The 18,556-nt window shown below is 34.6% G+C and overlaps 1 protein-coding gene across 5 annotated transcripts in view; it reads right to left on the reverse strand.

Moving 5' to 3' along the window:
- The window catches only part of NAA16 (N-alpha-acetyltransferase 16, NatA auxiliary subunit), a 61,084-nt gene that overhangs the window by 27,023 nt on the left and 15,505 nt on the right, over positions 1-18,556 (reverse strand). For all 5 annotated transcript variants that reach the window (XM_039473385.2, XM_074387791.1, XM_074387790.1 and 2 more), the window contains 4 exons: positions 17,895-18,048; positions 14,520-14,639; positions 11,969-12,064; positions 6,604-6,710 (listed from right to left, as the gene is read on the reverse strand). In XM_039473385.2, coding sequence (XP_039329319.2) covers positions 6,604-6,710; positions 11,969-12,064; positions 14,520-14,639; positions 17,895-18,048 — 477 coding nt within the window. The remainder of the gene's footprint in view (positions 1-6,603; positions 6,711-11,968; positions 12,065-14,519; positions 14,640-17,894; positions 18,049-18,556) is intronic.

Genomic DNA, 18,556 nt, shown 5'->3' on the forward strand with positions numbered 1-18,556 from the left:
GAAAAAATATTCCTTTGTATTGCACTGAAATACAAATCAAACTCTTACTTTCCTTGATAATTACTAGCCCAACATGTTAACAGTAAAATTCTTTGTTAAGAAGGCTGTCCTGCCAGGCGCAGTGGCATGTGCCTGTAGTCCCAGCTACTAGGGAGGCTGAGGCTGGAGGATCACTTGAGTCCGGGAGTTCTGGGTTGTAATGTGTTATGCCAACTGGGTGTCCGCACTAAGTCTGGCATCAATATGGTGATCTCGTGGGAGTGGGGGACCACCAAGTTGCCTAATGAGGGGCAAACCAGCCCAGGTCAGAAACAGAGCAGGTCAAAACTCCAGTGCTGATCAGTAGTGGGATTGCGCCTGTGAATGGCCACTGCACTCCAGCATGGGCAACATAGCGAGCCCCCATCTCTTTTTTTTTAAAAAAAAAAAAGAAGGCTGTCCTGTGCCTTGTAGAATGTCTAGTAGCATCCCTGGCATCCATACACTGGATGCCAGTAGCACACCTCACTGTGGTGACAATCAAAAACCTCTCCAGACATTGTAAAATGTCCCAGGGGGAAAAAATCCACTCCCCAGCAGCCTCAATGAGAAGTACTGCGGTCGGGAGTTCAAGACCAGCCTGACCAACATGGTGAAACCCCATCTTTATTTTATTTATAAAAAAAAAAAAAAAAAAAAAAAAAAAAAAAAATGTTTTTTTAAAAAGGAACTGCTAGAAAAAAAAAGAATTACAAAATTTTACAGACAAAATGACTACAGCTGCATAGATACACCACAATTAAATTCACAGGAAAAATAAAACTGTCATAGAAATTACATTAAAAATGCTCTTACAGCTAGGCATGGTGGCTCACACCTGTAATCCCAGTGCATTGGGAGTCTAATGCAAGAGAATCACTTGAGCCCAGAAGTGTGAGATCAGCCTAGACAATATAGCAAGACTCCTTCTCTACAAATTAAAAAAATTAACCAGGTGTGGTGGCATGCATCTGTATTCCCAGCTACTCAAGAGGCTGAGATGTGAGGATCACTTAAACCCAGGAAATCAAGGCTACAGTGGGCTATGGTCAGGCCATTAATTGCTCTCCAGCCTGGGAGACAGAGCAAACTGCTATTTCAAAAATAAAATAAGTAAATAAATGTGTAAATGCTTTTAAATTGTATAGTCATGTGGCAGTTTATAATTGGGTTTTGTTTGGGCTTCCCTCCCATTTTTTCCAAATTTTCTGTATTGTGGTTATAGCACTTTTTTTAATGAAAAATCACTTCTAAACTTTTGTGCCAAGTTGCTCGGCACATTTACTATTTGAGAACATGGAAGCTGATGGAAGAGTGCTACAAACTTACACAAATGCCAACAGAAAAGTGAGAAGAAAAGATTCCTTATAAATATCATCAATGTGAAAAGTTAATACACAATACACATTATCTATGCAACATATGAAATAGTTGATAAAATATCTGACTCACTGACCTACTGGACAGCTTATCTATGAGTATTACAGAAATAATTCGTTGGCGTTACGACTTAGACCACCAACAGACTATGGTATATAAAAAATCTTCTCATTACCAACTGCTGCAGATGTTGTGAATACTATGTTAGTTGTTTCTACTTTTGATTTTTTACTATTACTGCTATGCCAACTCTGGAACAGAAGGATTCTGGGACCCAATCAAAAAGATTACTAGGCAAGGTTCTTTGTTCACACTTAGAAGAAATGGACACTATTTTAGAAAGCCAGTAAGCAATTACTCATAATAAAAGTTTGGTCTGGGCCAGGCACAGTGGCTCACTCCTGTAATCCTAGCACTTTGGGAGGCCAAGGCTGAAGGATTGTCTGAGCTCTGGAGTTCAAGACCAGTCTGGGTAATATGGTGAAACCCTGTCTCTACTAAAATACAAAAAATTAGCCAGGCACGGCAGCATGTGCCTGTAGTCCCAGCTAATTGGGAGGCTGAGGCAGAAGAATTGTTTGAATCCAGGAGGCAGAAGTTGCAGTGAGCTGACATCATGCCACTGCACCCCAGCCTGGGTGATAGAGGGACACTCCATCTCCAAAACAAAAAAAAAATTTGGACTGATACAGTATATGACAGACTACAATACAAAGTGACAGATGAAAACATCTGTACACTTAAAGTATGTACGAGTTATTTTCTAAAAGTAGGAATTTTTTTTTCCCCCGAGACAGGGTCTCAAGTCTGTTGCACAGGCTAGAATAATACAGTGGCCTGATCAAAGCTCACTGCAGCCTTGATCTCAGGCTCAAGCAATCCTCCCACCTCAGCCTCCCAAGCAGCTGGGACTACAGGCTCCTGCCACTACGACCAACTAATTGTTTTCATTTTTTGTAGAGACGGAGTCTTATGTTGCCAGGCTTGTCTTGAATGCCTGGTCTCAAGCGATCCTCCCACCTCAGCCTCTCAAACTGCTAGATTACAGGTGTGAGCCATCATGCCTGGCAAGCTGTCCCTTTATTCAGTATGTATTACCAGAACATTTAAAGGTGGTTATTACCTATAAATACACAACTGATCTCTTCAATGAGGTGACATCCACAAAAAATTTAGAAATATTCTTACCATTATCTTCAGTAAAAATTATATTATTTCGCTAAAGCAATGAAAGGCGTTGGAATCCCTATGCCATATATAGCAACCTAAACTGTTTTAGTTTAATACTACTTAACAGGTTTAAGGTATATAAAAAATATTCTCTATAATTCATAATTTTCTACTTTCCCTGAAAGAAAAAATATAAATGCTAAAAAAAAAATTGTAAGGAAAAAGAAATAGAGAAAACATAAAAAGAAAAAAAACTATGCCAAGATAAAAACTTAAAACAAAGGTACAGAGTTGAAAGTTCAGAGTCTACATAAAAACTAATTTTTAAAAAGTCTTTCTGTTCCCTTGTTTTACCATGGATGCCACTTAAAATATTATGTGAGGCCAGGCACAGTGGCTCATGCCTGTAATCCCAGCACTTTGGGAGGCCAAGGCGGGAGGATCACTTGAGTTCAACACCAGCCTGGCCAACATGGTGAAACCCCATCACTAGTAAGATTACAAAAATTACCCAGATGCAGTGGCATGCACCCACAGTCCCAGCTATTCAGGAGGCTGAGGCCGAAGAATGGCTCAACCTGGGAGGCAGAGGTTGCAGTGAGCTGACATCACACCACTACACTCCAGCCTGGGTAACAGAGTGAGACTCTGTCTCAAACATAAAATAAAACATTATCTGAGTAAGTGCTTTACATTGTGATTTTCACATTTCTGAAACAAGAAGATAGTTATACACATTTGAAATAAGATTTGGGTTCTTTTATACTTTGAAAACTGATGCACAAATTTTAATTTCTAAAACCCAATAATAGCTATCTCCCATTTACTCAGATGTAATTACACCATGATTATATATAATCATCTAACAATAAAAGGATAACCCAAAACCCAAAAGCCTCACTCAAAGACTGGCAATTTTTTTTAAGTACTTCTCAAAACAAGTAAGTAAATGTTTATCATCTCAGCAAGCTATGTGTTATGGACAGGACACCTATATTCAAATGGATAATAAACAAAACAGTATTAACTTGCCGGGCGTGGTGGCTCAAGCCTGTAATCTCAGCACTTTGGGAGGCCGAGGCGGGTGGATCACGAGGTCAAGAGATCGAGACCATCCCGGTCAACATAGTGAAACCCCGTCTCTACAAAAAATACAAAAAATTAGCTGGGCATGGTGGCGCATGCCTGTAATCCCAGCTACTCAGGAGGCTGAGGCAGGAGAATTGCCTGAACCCAGGAGGTGGAGGTTGCAGTGCGCCAAGATCATGCCATTGCACTCCAGCCTGGGTAACAAGAGCGAAACTCTGTCTCAAAAAAAAAAAAACAGTATTAACTTTAACAAAATCTAAAGTAAAAGGGGTATAAATATATTTTTAGTAACATGTTTTATTCTTATAAAGTTTCATAAAAGAAAATAATACCTGGATATCAGTGTTTATAGAAGATTCTATTTCAAAATTAAAGAAAGCTGGGAAAATGAAGACGATTTCTCTTCTTCACCAAAGATTCCACCAAAACCTCGCTGACAAAAGTAAAGTGAGTGCCATTTCTATACCTACTTATGTTTTTTAAAACCTTATGGAACTTGGCCGGGCACAGTGGCTCACACCTCTAATCCCAGCAGTTTGGGAGGCCAAGGTAAGTTAATCATTTGAGGCCAGAGTTTGAGACCAGCCTGGTCAACACGGCAATACCCCATATCTCTACCAGAAATACAAAAAATTAGCTGGACGTGGTGGTGGGCGCCTGTATTCCCAGCTGCTTGGAAGACTGAGGCGGGAGAATCATTTGAATCTGGGAGGCAGAGTTTGCAATGAGCTGAGATCGTGCCACTGCACTCCAGCATGGATGGCAGAGCAGGACTCCACCTCAAAAGACAAAAACAAAAACCTTATGGAACTTGTCTGATGATCACTCACGGCCTTCCACTTCACACAAATTCTAGTTTGTCAAAAAAATTAAAATGTTGAAGACATTTAAGAAATATACTTCCTGCAACTGTACTATATTCTAAGCTAACTTAAAAAGACAATTTCATTCTGATGCTACCAACGTGAACTACTCTTTAATAATTGGAAGCTTATAAACAATAACTGTTTATCAGATTTCACCTCCTTGAAATCCTTCCTTTAACATCTAGGATTTAGATAGATGTTAAAAATGCATCTAATTGCTAAAAACAGGACTCACTGCTGGTTAGAAATGTGCGGTTTTAAAAACGGTCTCATGGAGTGCAGTGTACACAGCTCAGGTGATGGGTGTACCAAAATCTCAGAAATCACCACCAAAAAACTTATGCATGTAACCAAATACCACTTGTTCCCCAAAAGCACTGAAATAATTTTTTGACAAAAAGAATCAAACACCAAACTTACAAAATTTAATTTAAAAATAAATATTAAAAAATAAAATAAATAAAATGGTCTCATGAGTAATCACAAATATATGTGCCAAAATTATTTGAGAAACAGTTCCTAGACTTGCAAGTTTTTTCTCACTATACTAAATTCAGATAACTTGAGCTCAATTGTCTGCAGTTTAATTCATTTTGCAAACACACTTGGTCTTCTGGCATTTCTAGTAAAATGACATTCCTGTTGCTGCTTTAAAATTAACAATAAAGAGACAGTTCCTATAAATTAGTGTATTCTCAATGTCTTATTCAAAAATACAATTTTCATGCTTTATATAAAATACGAAAAAAAGTTTAACATTTCTGGAATGGCAACTTTGGGTCAATACTGGAAGAATTTTTAAAAAGTAAAAAGCCTATGCCCGTGAAAGCCCCATGATAGCTTAAGAGAAACAAATCCTTTAATGTCCACTATAGGCAGTAGCTGCTGCAAGACTGCTATAAAAGAAGTACTCTAATTCACATTCAGAAGACTTTTTTAATTTCAGACATTTCATCTAACCTTTTTTCTCTGTCACCCTCACCAAAAAGGACAGAAGTATTTTACCCAATGTTAAGTAACCTAGAGATATTATTGGTAGGCACCGGGTACGTGTTTACGTAGGAATCAATCACTATTTCTCAAAAAATTGACAACAGAAACACTGCAGTCAAACCACACAACAGACATTAAAGATTTTTAAGGTTTTGTTTTTTTTAAAAAAAAAAAAAAAACATGATTTTTTTCTAATTGAGTAGTAGATATCATCAGTTGTTTCTTTTATGAAACCTGCTGCCACAGGTAGGAAAATGCCAATCAGCTATACCTACAACTAATGTTTCCAACATTTTATTATTCACAATTACTGCAAATTTATAAATTATTATGAATCAAAGCTAAGTAAATATAAAATTATAGTTTAAAAATCTTTTAGCATTTCTAACAAAATCTTTTCCTTATCCACTAATAACTTTTAAAAACTGATTACAGAAAAGACAAGATTTTAGACTTTAATAAATAAGAAGTAACACTTGGAAATAAAAGTATAACTTACTTTCTATTAGCTTTAATTAACTTTCTGATTTAAGCACCTATTTTCTAATTTTAAAAAGCAGAAAGATACTCAATTCTTTATTCAAGAAATAGCTAAAATTGTGTTTATTAAAATGTAACCTTACTGTGTTTATTAAAATGTAACCAACAGTAATTTGTACTGTTGACCAAATAGCATTTTACTGTTGCACTAACTCAATTATCCAAGCTCTAACTTTAAAAGCATGCAAAACTAATTTAAAAATCCACAATCGTACCATAAAATAATCATCACAGAATAGTTAAATATATACCTTTGGTAATAATGTCAAATTTAAAATCCCACTTAAAAAAAAAGTATATCCATTAAAAATAAACAACCTTTATAATCTTAGTGCTTTCATAAACCCTTTACTCAGTAAATTTCAGACTGACATTTCTTTTGCTATTACTTACACTACAGGCATATGATTCCAGGACATTATTAGACTGAAAGTGAGTAACATTACTAAAATAGAAAAAATGATTAATAGCACATTATTTACATGGACATCTTTCTATAATTTAGTAAAAAAGACTATAGCAGATCTAAATAAATACCAAATCTTACCTTTTCTGTATTGTAATACAAAGATTTCAAAGTAGTAAACAAGGGTGGGCAGCCTTTACTGAAGTTAACCCTCAGGAACTTATCCATTAGTTCTCTAAATCTTTCACCTAGAAACAAAAGCATACTTTGTTATTCTTTGGTTCATGCAAACAATTCGTAAAATGATTTTCTAAATAAAAATGCAGCTCCCTCAGAAACAATTATGCTTCTATCCAATTTATAAACCCCCAAAGTCACATAGTTTTAAGTAGAGTAAAAGTGATCAACTATCCTGAATATAGCACAGTATCAAATATCTTTCTTAATCTCTCACTGACTAGCATACTTAGTCTACAGCTCAAAACCTTGCAGATACACATAAAAGCACTCTGTAGCAGACTACTGTAACCTGCACTATATTCAAGCGATAGTCAAAAGATCTTTTTAAACACTAAGCTGTTATCTACAATTATCCCAAATCAATTTGTACTTGTCATTTACTTCAAAATTCACTTTCACTCATTTATTTCGCAATCATATGTCAAGCACTTACTGCATGCCAGGCACTGTTCTAGGTATTAGGGATATAATAGTAATTAAAACAAAAATTTTTTTAAATTCTACCCTATAGAACTTAACATCTCAGTGAGTGAGACCAACAATAAAAGTAAAGTAAGTTTACGCTAGACATTAGACTGAGCCCTGGGCATTCTAACATTAGAACTAAAATAAATACTCTGTTTGCAAGATCAAGTAAATAATTCTATCATTGCTAAACCCCTACAAATGATTTTTGTCATCATTTTTTGAAAGCAGAGACTATTCAAAGAATTTTAATTTTATAATACAAAGATGTAAGAACTTTTTGTGAGTACAGACTAATAGTTAAGGACATGGATTTACCTAATCATTTGGGGGGAAAAAAAAAACACACACACACACATACACATATATGTCATGAATGATTTAGCCTCAAGTAAGACGACTGAAATGACCTCCTAAAGTTTCTTAATGATTCACAACACTGCACAACAAACTCTAACAACCCAAAATGGTTTTTGTTATGACTGACCATGTTGAACAAAACAGGTATGCATACTCAATTAGATGTCATAAAAATTTAACTCCAATAACTATGAAGATCATATTCAGATAATCTCTAATTTCTTATTCAATCATACACAAAGTACTGGTCTTGAAAAAAATCACAGATTATGGAGACAACATCCATCCTGGGTTACATTATACACCATTGCTTCCTTAAAAATCAAAAATAGTTTGAGACCAAATCTTTCCAATAATCCCTCTGGTGTACAACAAAAGTTAACAATATTGTAGTAGACAGTAAGAGATGCTGTTTTTGACAGAAATGCAGATTTCTCCACTTATTTGTGTGCAAACTTGGGCAAATAACTTGTCCATTAAAAACCCCGGTTTCACCACTGTAAAATGAAGACAATACTGTCACTGGCCTCAACAGTACTCTTCACGGCTCAAACACGGTATGTATATAGCAGTAAACAATGTCCTGGCACAGAGTAATCACTCAATATATGTCTCCTTATCTTCTCTGATATCTGACAATTTTTATATTTTAGAATTAATGTTTTGTTTTCTATGCTTGGAATCACCCACTAAGAAAACAAGCATTTTATCTTCATGGCAGAAGCTACTCTGAACTCCTCCTTGATCAACTTTCTCAGTCTATTCAGATCATACTGGCAAATTTGATTTATTAGACTGTGCAGGTATGAAAAAGAATGAAGAAGCTCTTTAAGTGCTGATCCAGGACTAATCTCCAAATACAGATAAGTGAAAAGAAAACTCAGGTGCACAGCAATCCATGCTACGGCACTTTTGCAAAAAATAGGAGCGACACCTGACACAAATCTCCCACACACATTTTTGCTTAAACATGCACAATGTATCTGTAGAAGAATACAACATCAGCTGATGACAAGAGATGTCTTCAGGGAAGTAAACTTAGTTGCCAGGGGACAGACAAGAAAAAGACTTCACTTATAAACTTACAAACCCGTTTTACCTAACTTGCAACTGTGAATGTATCACCTAAACAAGAAGCCTATACACAGCTTACCCAACTGCTCAGTCACACACCATATTCCCAAATTACTTATGAGTTATCTATCTTATTTTTTCCATTAATTATTATGTGCCTGTTTAGCATTACTGCTCACAAAACAGGTTACCTGAATAGTTCTCATCTAGCTAGGTAGCATGACGTCCCCAAAACATGATGGCCCCGTTTACATCTAATTCTTAAGATAGTGTAAAGAGCAAGAAGAGACTGTTTCTGATTCACTGGAAATCCATTCTAAATAATGGAGCAAAATTTAATTAGTATTCTATGTTTAATACTCTCGATTATTTCCTTCCCTCTCTCTACCCTTCAGCCAGTGCATAATAAGACATGATGAAAAGTAGCTTTATCCCTTCATTATTTTTAGAGCACTTAATATTTTGGGTGTAGTTTTTTACGTATTGTTTTATATTTATTATGCTCTATTGGTACAAAGCCCTCTTACCTAAAATACTGAAAGCTTTTTTCAAAACTTTCACCATGCATTCTCAAGATACATCATGTTTCTCGAGAAAGATCTTACTGCTTTTGATAATGCCAAGATAGGCTTTCTTATTATACATAAAAGTATTTCCAGACAGGCAAAAAAAAATCATGAAATATTCAGCTCTGCACAGAGAAAATTAAGTATTTGCATAATTTTATATATATTCACTGGAGCTTTGTAAATACCCATATGTCAGAACCTCACAGCGATGATGACCTTGAAAGCCTATGGCATCAGAATGCTCCACTGAGATCTGATTTGTAAAAAGATTTGCATGGCATTTCAAAGACAGCATGTCCCAGAGGCTCTAGGATGGTTTCACTTTAACCTAAATCACACTTTACAATAAAAAAATTCTAGGCTTTTTCAGTAAAAATATATTTCCTTCCATACACTGCCACGTATTGAGGGCTTTTAGTAAACTTATATTGTCTATGGAAATAAATGTAGGCAGTATAAATCTGAAGCCCCATGTTCCAAATGAGAAAAAGAGAACAAAGAGGTCTTGTTATAATCTTAAAGCTAAGTGAGGTTTTTTTTTCTTTCCTACGAAGCATATGAATGCATTTTAAAGTTCCTAAGGAAATAGTCCCACCCACAACATATTGTGAAACACAAAATACACCCTGAGACCAATAAAAGGAGGAGAAACCAGACACTAAAGGCCACATAAGGCATGATTCCATTTATTTGAAATGTCCAAAAACAGGCAAATCCATAGGTACGGAAAGTAGATTGGTGGTTGCCAGGTACTGTAGCTGAGGGGTAATGGGGAGTGAAATAGGTATGGGGTTTCTTTTTGGGGTCATGAAAAATTTCTGAAAGCAGACAGAGATGATGGTTGTACATGATTAATATACTAAAACACTGAATTGCACACTTTTAAAATGTGAAGTTTATGGTATATAAATTATATTTCAAAAGGCTATTTTTTAAAACGAAGAGGAGGAGGAATAAATACAGAAATATGAGTATATGCATCTTCCACAAAACACTTTTATTAGGGAAAATACTCCTCAGTATGCATATACTACCATCTTTGAAATTCACAAAGTGTACATTAAAAGCTCCAAGAAGTCCTGTAGAAACCTGATAGCTGTGTTTAATCCAGTTTCCCAAACTTACTTGGCTAAAGAACAGCTCAAGCATACCAACATCCTCCCAACCAAGCCTATTAATATCTACTTGGACTTAATGTTCCCTAGAAAACATCAGAGAAATCTGCTCTCTGTATTCTACAAAAACAAAACAAAAAAATGGAGGATCAGAAGAATACTACTCTTCATCTATGGAACTGAAATGCAATAGTATAAAACGAATCTTTAAAATGAATTCCTGTCTACTGTCTAATCCAATACATTTCTGAAAGGTATTTCACATAATTCACAAGTCAGTCAACTAAAAATGTTTAATTTTCATGAATCTTTTGGTAAAAATTATAACCAAATTATTTAAACAAATATTTGCCACTATAAATGTGAACAGAAAATAGACTCCTCACCTCCCTAGAAACTTAAGTTATATTAGCTGTCCAGAGTCTGACTTGCATCAAAAGAAATACCAGAAGTTCCAATATATAATTCATAATCAAGGGTACTTACAAAAATAGACTTCAAAAAAAACATGAACTGAACAAAGACATTAACTATCTGAAGAGCTAATATACTGTCTACCTCCTACGTAGCCCAAAAAATGAGTTCAGCTATATGCAATAATTCAGCTCAAGGTCATGAATACAGTACACTATTGTACAATAAAGGCAAATCACAGAACATATACCACAGTACCCCAATTTTTATAAAGTACAAAAGCTGTTTTTGTTTTCAGGGACACAAAATACATGGAGCTCTAATAATAAAAGTAATGACGTGATAAAAAGCAAAACTCGGTAAAGTGGTTAACTCTTGAATAAATGACGACTTCTGTTCTTAAACACTGTGGTGGATGCAAACAGCTCACAACTTTTTCTTTCAATTTGTTTGAAAAGAAGATATAAAACTTCAAAACTATAGCTTAAGCCCAGGAGTTTGAGGCTGCAGAGATTGTGCTACTGCACTCCAGCTCCAACCTGGGTGACAGAACACGATATTGTCTCAAAAAAAAAAAAAAAATCAAAACTTTTACCATTTAAATCATGATACCACATATAATTTGTCATTAATTATAGGGAATTTACCTTCTAAATATAGTGCTTTTTTAAAAGTCACTTAGAAAAGCAGTTTTTCTACTGATACATAATATTTGTACATACTTACACAGTACGCGATATTTTGTTACATACAGAGAATGTGTAATGATCAAGTCAGGGTATTTAGGGTATCTATCACCTCGATTACTTATCATTTCTATGTGTTAGGAACATTTCAAGTCCTCTTTTTTGCTATCTTGAAATATACAATATGCTGTTGTTAACTACAGTCCCCCTATTCTGCAAACACTGAAACTTAGTTCTTCCATCTAAATGTGTGTTTGTATCCATTAACCAACCACTCTTCATCTTCCCCAATGCCCCCTTGCCAGTTCTGGTATCTATCATTCTACTTTCTACCTCTGTGAGATCAACTTAAGAAAAGCAGTTTTATATTTATATAGATAACTTCAAATTTTAAAATCAACATTTAGCTACACATTGAAGTATAACTCTCTTAATATATAAATAATAAATTCATAACTGTTCAGTCCTAAATCCAAGATAGCTGCAGACATAAACTCTACACCAGAAGCATGTTTCTAAAATGTAAGTAACATTGAGTAATTTTGACAAATAATTAGTATTATAAAAGACATCCTAATATTACCTGGGACAAGAGTCAAAGGTAATCTTCTAGGTGTAATTGCTCTGGGGTGCTGCTTACTAATTTCTTCATAAATTTGAAGCCTCTCTTCTAAAGTGCCTATTATCAGTAAACAGGGGTGAGATTCATAGCATCAAAATTTTCATTTATGGTAAAATGCTAACAAATTTTTAAAATTATGTTATAAATAAAATTGCATTAACAATATTAAAGCTGCTTTCAATTTTGGTAAAAATGACATTTAAAACACTTTGATGATGAAATTCTATAATCAGTTAAGTCACCATTTTAAACTCATCTCCAGAGAAATCCAAAACGTCTTTCATCCCAAGATTCTAAGTAGAACCCAAATCACATATGCAAGCCATCGCAGACTCAAGATATGCTGCACTTCTCTCATATTCCTTTAGCATACAACTCAGGGAAAAGAAAATCTTTTTATAACATATCTCTAGTAACGTATCTTACATAAACGCTCTGAATCAAAAAAACCTACATAAATCCCCATAAAGGCCTATAACGTCTGTTGATTAGGCTCAAAGAAGCAACAGTTTTAGGATTATGACGCAAATGTTTAAAATATAAAAAGATAAAGTAAACTTCCATGTTAACTTTAACACTTAAAATCTTCAATAAAACTCCATTATCCTTCCAAAGATATAAAATATACTTCTAACGGAAAGGTCTATCTTCCCTTCCAAGAGCCACCTAATTTTATAGTACCACATGAAGGATCTATCTATATATAAACTACATGATACTCTGAAACAACAGTATGCAAGCAAACAGGATCTGGGTGTAGTTCATTTTTCTAAAATAATATCCTGCATAATTCACAAAGAGATTTATAAGCAATAAGATAATTTATAGTGGAATTTTAAGAAAAAGCAAACAAACCTGTTTTTGAACTGTAAGGTTTTAAGTAGATTTTAATTTAGACCACAAAACAGTAATTATCCTAAACGTAACCCTGGGTGTTAGCAGACAAGGTATCTCTGCAGTAAATGTAGTGTTTAGTATCAAGTATTGATACTCAAGATTAATATAAAGTATCAAGACTGTAAACACTACACTTCAAGAGGTGTGATCTTGTTTAGACTCATTCCTTCCCTCAATAATATGTTTTGGAGCTCCAGTGTGGTTGGATTTTAAGACCAGGGATATGTGAAAAAAATAAAGAAAATCTTGCTTTCTGTTAATGATTTGGAGACTTCACAAAATATTAAAGACCCTTATATTAACATATAAATGCAACTGCATATAAGTATTTTTAAAATATTCTCATATTCACACCTAATCTTAGAGAATAACAAGTGTAAAATATAAAAAAATTTCTCCACTACCCCAGATATAACAAGCTGTATAAATGCAATTAAGGCAAAACTAAACAATTTCAATATTCTAATTAAAGTCACAAGTTGGAGCTCCAGAACTTACCAAGGGGAAGGAAAGGTCATAAGGAACCTAAAACAATAAAGTAGTGTAATTAGTTTTGTAATCAATACACTTTATAGTAACCAAGAATCCCGACATATGGAACATATTATTCATTTTACTAAAACATTAAAATATTTTTTATTAATTGTAATGTCAGTTACTGGCAGTTTAAAGAAAAATCATAGTTACCCCATGTTTTCAACCTTCACACATATGAGTTTTGCTGTTTTTTCAAAATACTGCTTTAATCAATATTGTGATTTTAATCATTTTCTTAAAAATATTTAAGAAAATAAATTTTTAACATTTGTAGTATTGAATATTAAACACAAAAAGCACAGCAGAATTAATTAATACCAGTGAGGATACAACAGTTAAACTTTTCTTGTAGTTTATACTACTATAAATCAATGTGGGTAGCTACCTATTTATCATACTTCTTAAATTTAAAAATTCTATAAAAAAAAAAAGAAATCCTGCTGTTTCAACATCTTTGAGCCAGTCCCATAATTATTTCAGAAATATATTTATTCATGAGTAAATATGATTTTAGAAATATTAACTGTTCCTACCAACACTTAATAATGAAAATATTATAAAAATATTAGTAACACTAGATTTCCGAAAAGGGTCGGGGCTACCTAATTTCAAAAGAAGATATGTAACACTTTGCTCTAATTTGAAATCAGAGAATACCCTCAACAATAATTCTCTGGACCAATTCTTATATGTAGAGGTTGAGGGTAATGAACTTCTAACGATTTTTAAATATTAAAGTCATGACACCTCCCAGAAAGGGAATGGTCATCTTCTTTCCCACGTCTCTAGTCTAAATTGGTATGGTTTGTTTTGTTTTGGTTTGGCTTTGTTGTTTTTGCCTCACCTTCCAATACCATCACAGGTAAGGGTCAAGGAACCTAAAACATCTGCAAGCATTTACACTTAAAGCATAGCTACTTGAATTCATTTTTACTCCCATGTTTAACCTGTAAGTTTACTCAATGGAAAAATGAGTACGAATGCTAAAATTATTTGTTCTCAAGTATTATTACAACTTTACATTTTGTCATATTTCAAAACAGTAGCTACAGGAAAAGGGAGAAAAATTATTACATACTAATTTGTAGAGCTTTTTCCAAGCCTTCATAATAACACCAATTTTCTGCATTCCGATCAATCAAGTTTTTGAACACTTCACTGGCTTCTTTTAATCTTCCCAATTTCAACAGTATTTCCCCTAAAATTAAGTTTAAAGACATATTCATTTTAAACATTAAATATCTATCTGACCCCAGAGACTTTACTAAGCATTACCAGTGAACAGATGGTTAAAAAGAGAGAATTCTGTATGCTTCCCCTTGGGGCATGTTGCAGTTTATGTGACTAAGCATAGCCTGCCTTCAGAAATGACCCTTCATTTTTGGCTCCCTCTAACACTCCAAATACATACGTAGGACATTAATTTGTTAGTAAAAAACTTCTGCATTACACATATCTTATACCCTTTGAAATAACTAAAGATACACACAAACACATCAATTAGACTGACAAATAATTCTACTGAAACATTCCTATCTTCCTACCTCAAGATTTAAATACAACTTTACTGATCAGTTCATATGTTAATTCTCCACTCAATTCTTATTGTTTCCTTTCAAAGTCACTAAAATCAGAGAAGTTTAACTCTGAAATTACAACACCAAACACTGCTTTATAGCAAGAAACCACACAAGCCATGTTCATGTGCAGGTCCATTCAGTAAAAGGTCAGTAAAAGGTCAAATCCTTTTACTAAGCCACATAAATCAAGAGCAGGTGTGGAGAATGAGGACCCAGACCGCTCAGAAATTATGGAAAACATACCTAGTCCAATATAAAAGGGATATTCTCAAAAAAGGACATACCTCAACTTTCTGCCCCCAAGATTTCCCATTCCCCAATCTATTTCAAATAAATACCCTTTAAAATGTCTTCAAGTCATACTATTTCTCCCTTCATTATGTTGGAGGAGGCAGTATATTCTAGCAGGTTTTATGTACTACTATTTTACTATTTTTATATTATGTATCACTCAAACTCTAGAATAAGACTGAACTAGGAATAATTACCAAATCTACCACTGCTTGTCACAAAATGAATACACATAAAAGTGTGCTACTTAAAACTTTAAGCATGCCCCATTCCTCCACAATTAACTTCTGGCCAATTTTTACCCTGCTTATCCCAGATATAATAGACATTAGCATTTTTCATTTTCAAAAACATCTGTTATCTGCTACTACCATGAAGCGAAGGTTATTACTAGAGGAATGTATAGGACAAATAAATATATACCTACATATTCATAAGTAAGTGAAAATCTCTAACTTTTAAGGCTTTTTAAAGGATTATAATAAATTAATGACCACACACACACACACATACAAAAACTGTGTGAATAACAAAGGTCTCTCTGGACCTGCAAAGTTCTGTGAAAAACTAAAAATAATACCATATCTGTTTCTGCAGATAATATAGAGCATGGGTTGCATATTCAAATTAATGGCCCCAAATTACCTCACTAGCACTATAAGGATAAATGTGACTATGAGGCAATCTGCAGGACTTTTTTTGTTTTTTGAGACAGGGTCTTGCTCTGTTATCCAGCTGAAATGCAAGTGATATAACCACAGCTCACTGTAGCCTCAACCTCCCAGGCTCAAGCAATCCTCCCTCCTCAGCCTCCCAAGTAGTTGGGACCACAGGCATGCACCACCACACCTAGATAATTTTTTAACTTTTTTGTAGAGATGGAGTCTCACTATGTTGCCCAGGCTGGTCTTGAACTCCTATGCTCAAGCAATCCTCCCATCTCAGCCTCCCAGTGTTGGGAGTACAGATGTGAACCACCATGCATGGCCTAGAAGTTTTTAACTTGAATTAATTTCACTGTATCATATTTACTTTTCAAAATTGCATTCCCTATTTGTTTTTTTTTTTTAAGATTAAATAATCTAACCTAAATGCATTCCCTACTTTTTTTTAAAGATTAAATAATCTAATCTATGGATTATATTGAATGTATTCCCTAGAGATGCTACAGGAGAAATATCAAGAAAGAGAAACAGCAACCTGAGGGAGTTAAGATTTAATCAAGAAACAGCAATAATATTTCAGGAAGGAAACATAATTGCCTTTTTTTCCTTTGCTCCCATCAATAAGTAGTGGAACAAGATAGAGACCAGAATATTTCACTATTTACCCATATTGTATCAATAACTTTTAAAAGTGTTGTCATTAATACTGGTCTTGATATTAATTACAATAAAAACTAAGTCACTCACATGCTATATACATTAACCAGAAAGAGTATAGTGGTTAAAAGTAAAAGGCTCACGAAAAGACATGGGAAAAAGAATATATATCACTAAGTGAAAGAAGCCAATCTTTCTCAGGCAAGAAATGATTTGGCAAAAATAAAGCCAATCTGAAAAGGCTACACACTGATTCCAACTACATGACATTTTGGAAATGGCAAAACTATGTAGAGAGTAAAAACATCAGTGGTTGCCAGGGGTTTGCAGGAGGGAGGGACTCTGTACCTTTTTCTAGATTTTACTATGAACCCAAAACTGTCCTGAAAACGTCTATTTCTTAGGGAAAAAAAGAGCTCTGAAGTCAGAAGGATGTGTTGATGTGCCTGGAAACTAACTCCACCACCTAAAAAGCTGGGTGACTTTGGGCAAGTCCTTAACCTCTCTAAGCCTCAGTCTCTTCGATTATAAAACGGGGTTAACAAACAGTACCCATCTTAAAAGTCCTAAAAAATTAAATGAAATAAAGCAGTTTAAGCAATTACCATATTCAAACAGAAGAGTTTTAAAATACATATTAGCTATTATTTTTATTAAGCTTCAGACTTCAGAGGTCATCCAACTGTTAGTTCTAAACTATTATTTTGGCTGGACATTCAATTTAATACAATATTGTTCAGGGAAAGGAAAATAGTAAGTAAAGCTTTGTGAAAATTTTTGTCTGACCCCTTGTTGATGAATGCTGTTAAAAATATAGGGATCTTGTCTTCATAATTAGCCCATAATGAAAATAAACGACCCTTGTGTTCATGATGATCCCAGTATCATCTATTATGGTTCTCACCGTATTTAACTACATACGGACATACAGAGATACACAATCAATATGAAGGCAGTATAATATACCAATTAAGGGAATGAAATCTGGATTCAAATCTAGCACTCTCCAGTTTACTAAACCGTATGATTTGGGGTTAGTCAATCTCTCAGTTCCTCAGTTCCCCTCATTTTCAAAATAGATATAATAACTACAACATAGGGTGGTTATGAGGATTAAATAAGTTAATAATGGCTTAACAATAAAGTGCTTAGAACCCTGCTGAATACATAACAAGTTATGTTAAGACTTTGGAGAGAATAAAACATATAGTTCTTTTGCTTTCTGTTTGAGGCCAATTAAAAAAAGGCAAGCCAACTTACCTTTAATTTCTTCCACCAAAAGTTTATCACATATTTGTTTCTCGTATGTTTCTATATGTTCCAAAGATTCCTGAAACAGATCTGCCTCTCTCATCACTTGATTCTGGTATAATATCAGTTCACTATATTCATAATCCATTTTGTTTGGAGGAACCTGAAAAAAAATGACCAAATTATTTTATTTATATAATTACATAAAGCAGTTATATTAAACTGCCTTCTCAGGAGAGTCATTCACACAAACAAGAAAGCAACCCACAAGCAGACAGAAACAGAAGAGTGATTAACAGCACCAAAAATGAATGCATTATTTAAAACAAATAATGAATGCATTACTTAAAACAAATAATGGGGTGAGACTTCTTTCTCTCCCCAAGTTATAGAGGTCAACAAATCCTACAAACAATATAAAAATGGCCCAGCGCAGTGGCATGTGCCTGTAGTCCCAACTACTCGGGAGGCTGAGGCTGGAGAATCCCTTGAGTTCAGGAGTTCTGGGCTGTAGTGCGCTATACGGATCAGGTGTCCGCACTAAGTTCGGCATCGATATGGTGACCTCCCGGGAGCGGGGAACCACCAGGTTGCCTAAGGAGGGGTGAACCAGCCCAGGTCGGAAACAGAGCAGGTTAATACTCCGGTGCTGATCAGCAGTGGGACTATGT

This window comes from Saimiri boliviensis, chromosome 16 (genome assembly GCF_048565385.1).
Source record: "Saimiri boliviensis isolate mSaiBol1 chromosome 16, mSaiBol1.pri, whole genome shotgun sequence".
Taxonomy (NCBI): domain Eukaryota; kingdom Metazoa; phylum Chordata; class Mammalia; order Primates; family Cebidae; genus Saimiri; species Saimiri boliviensis.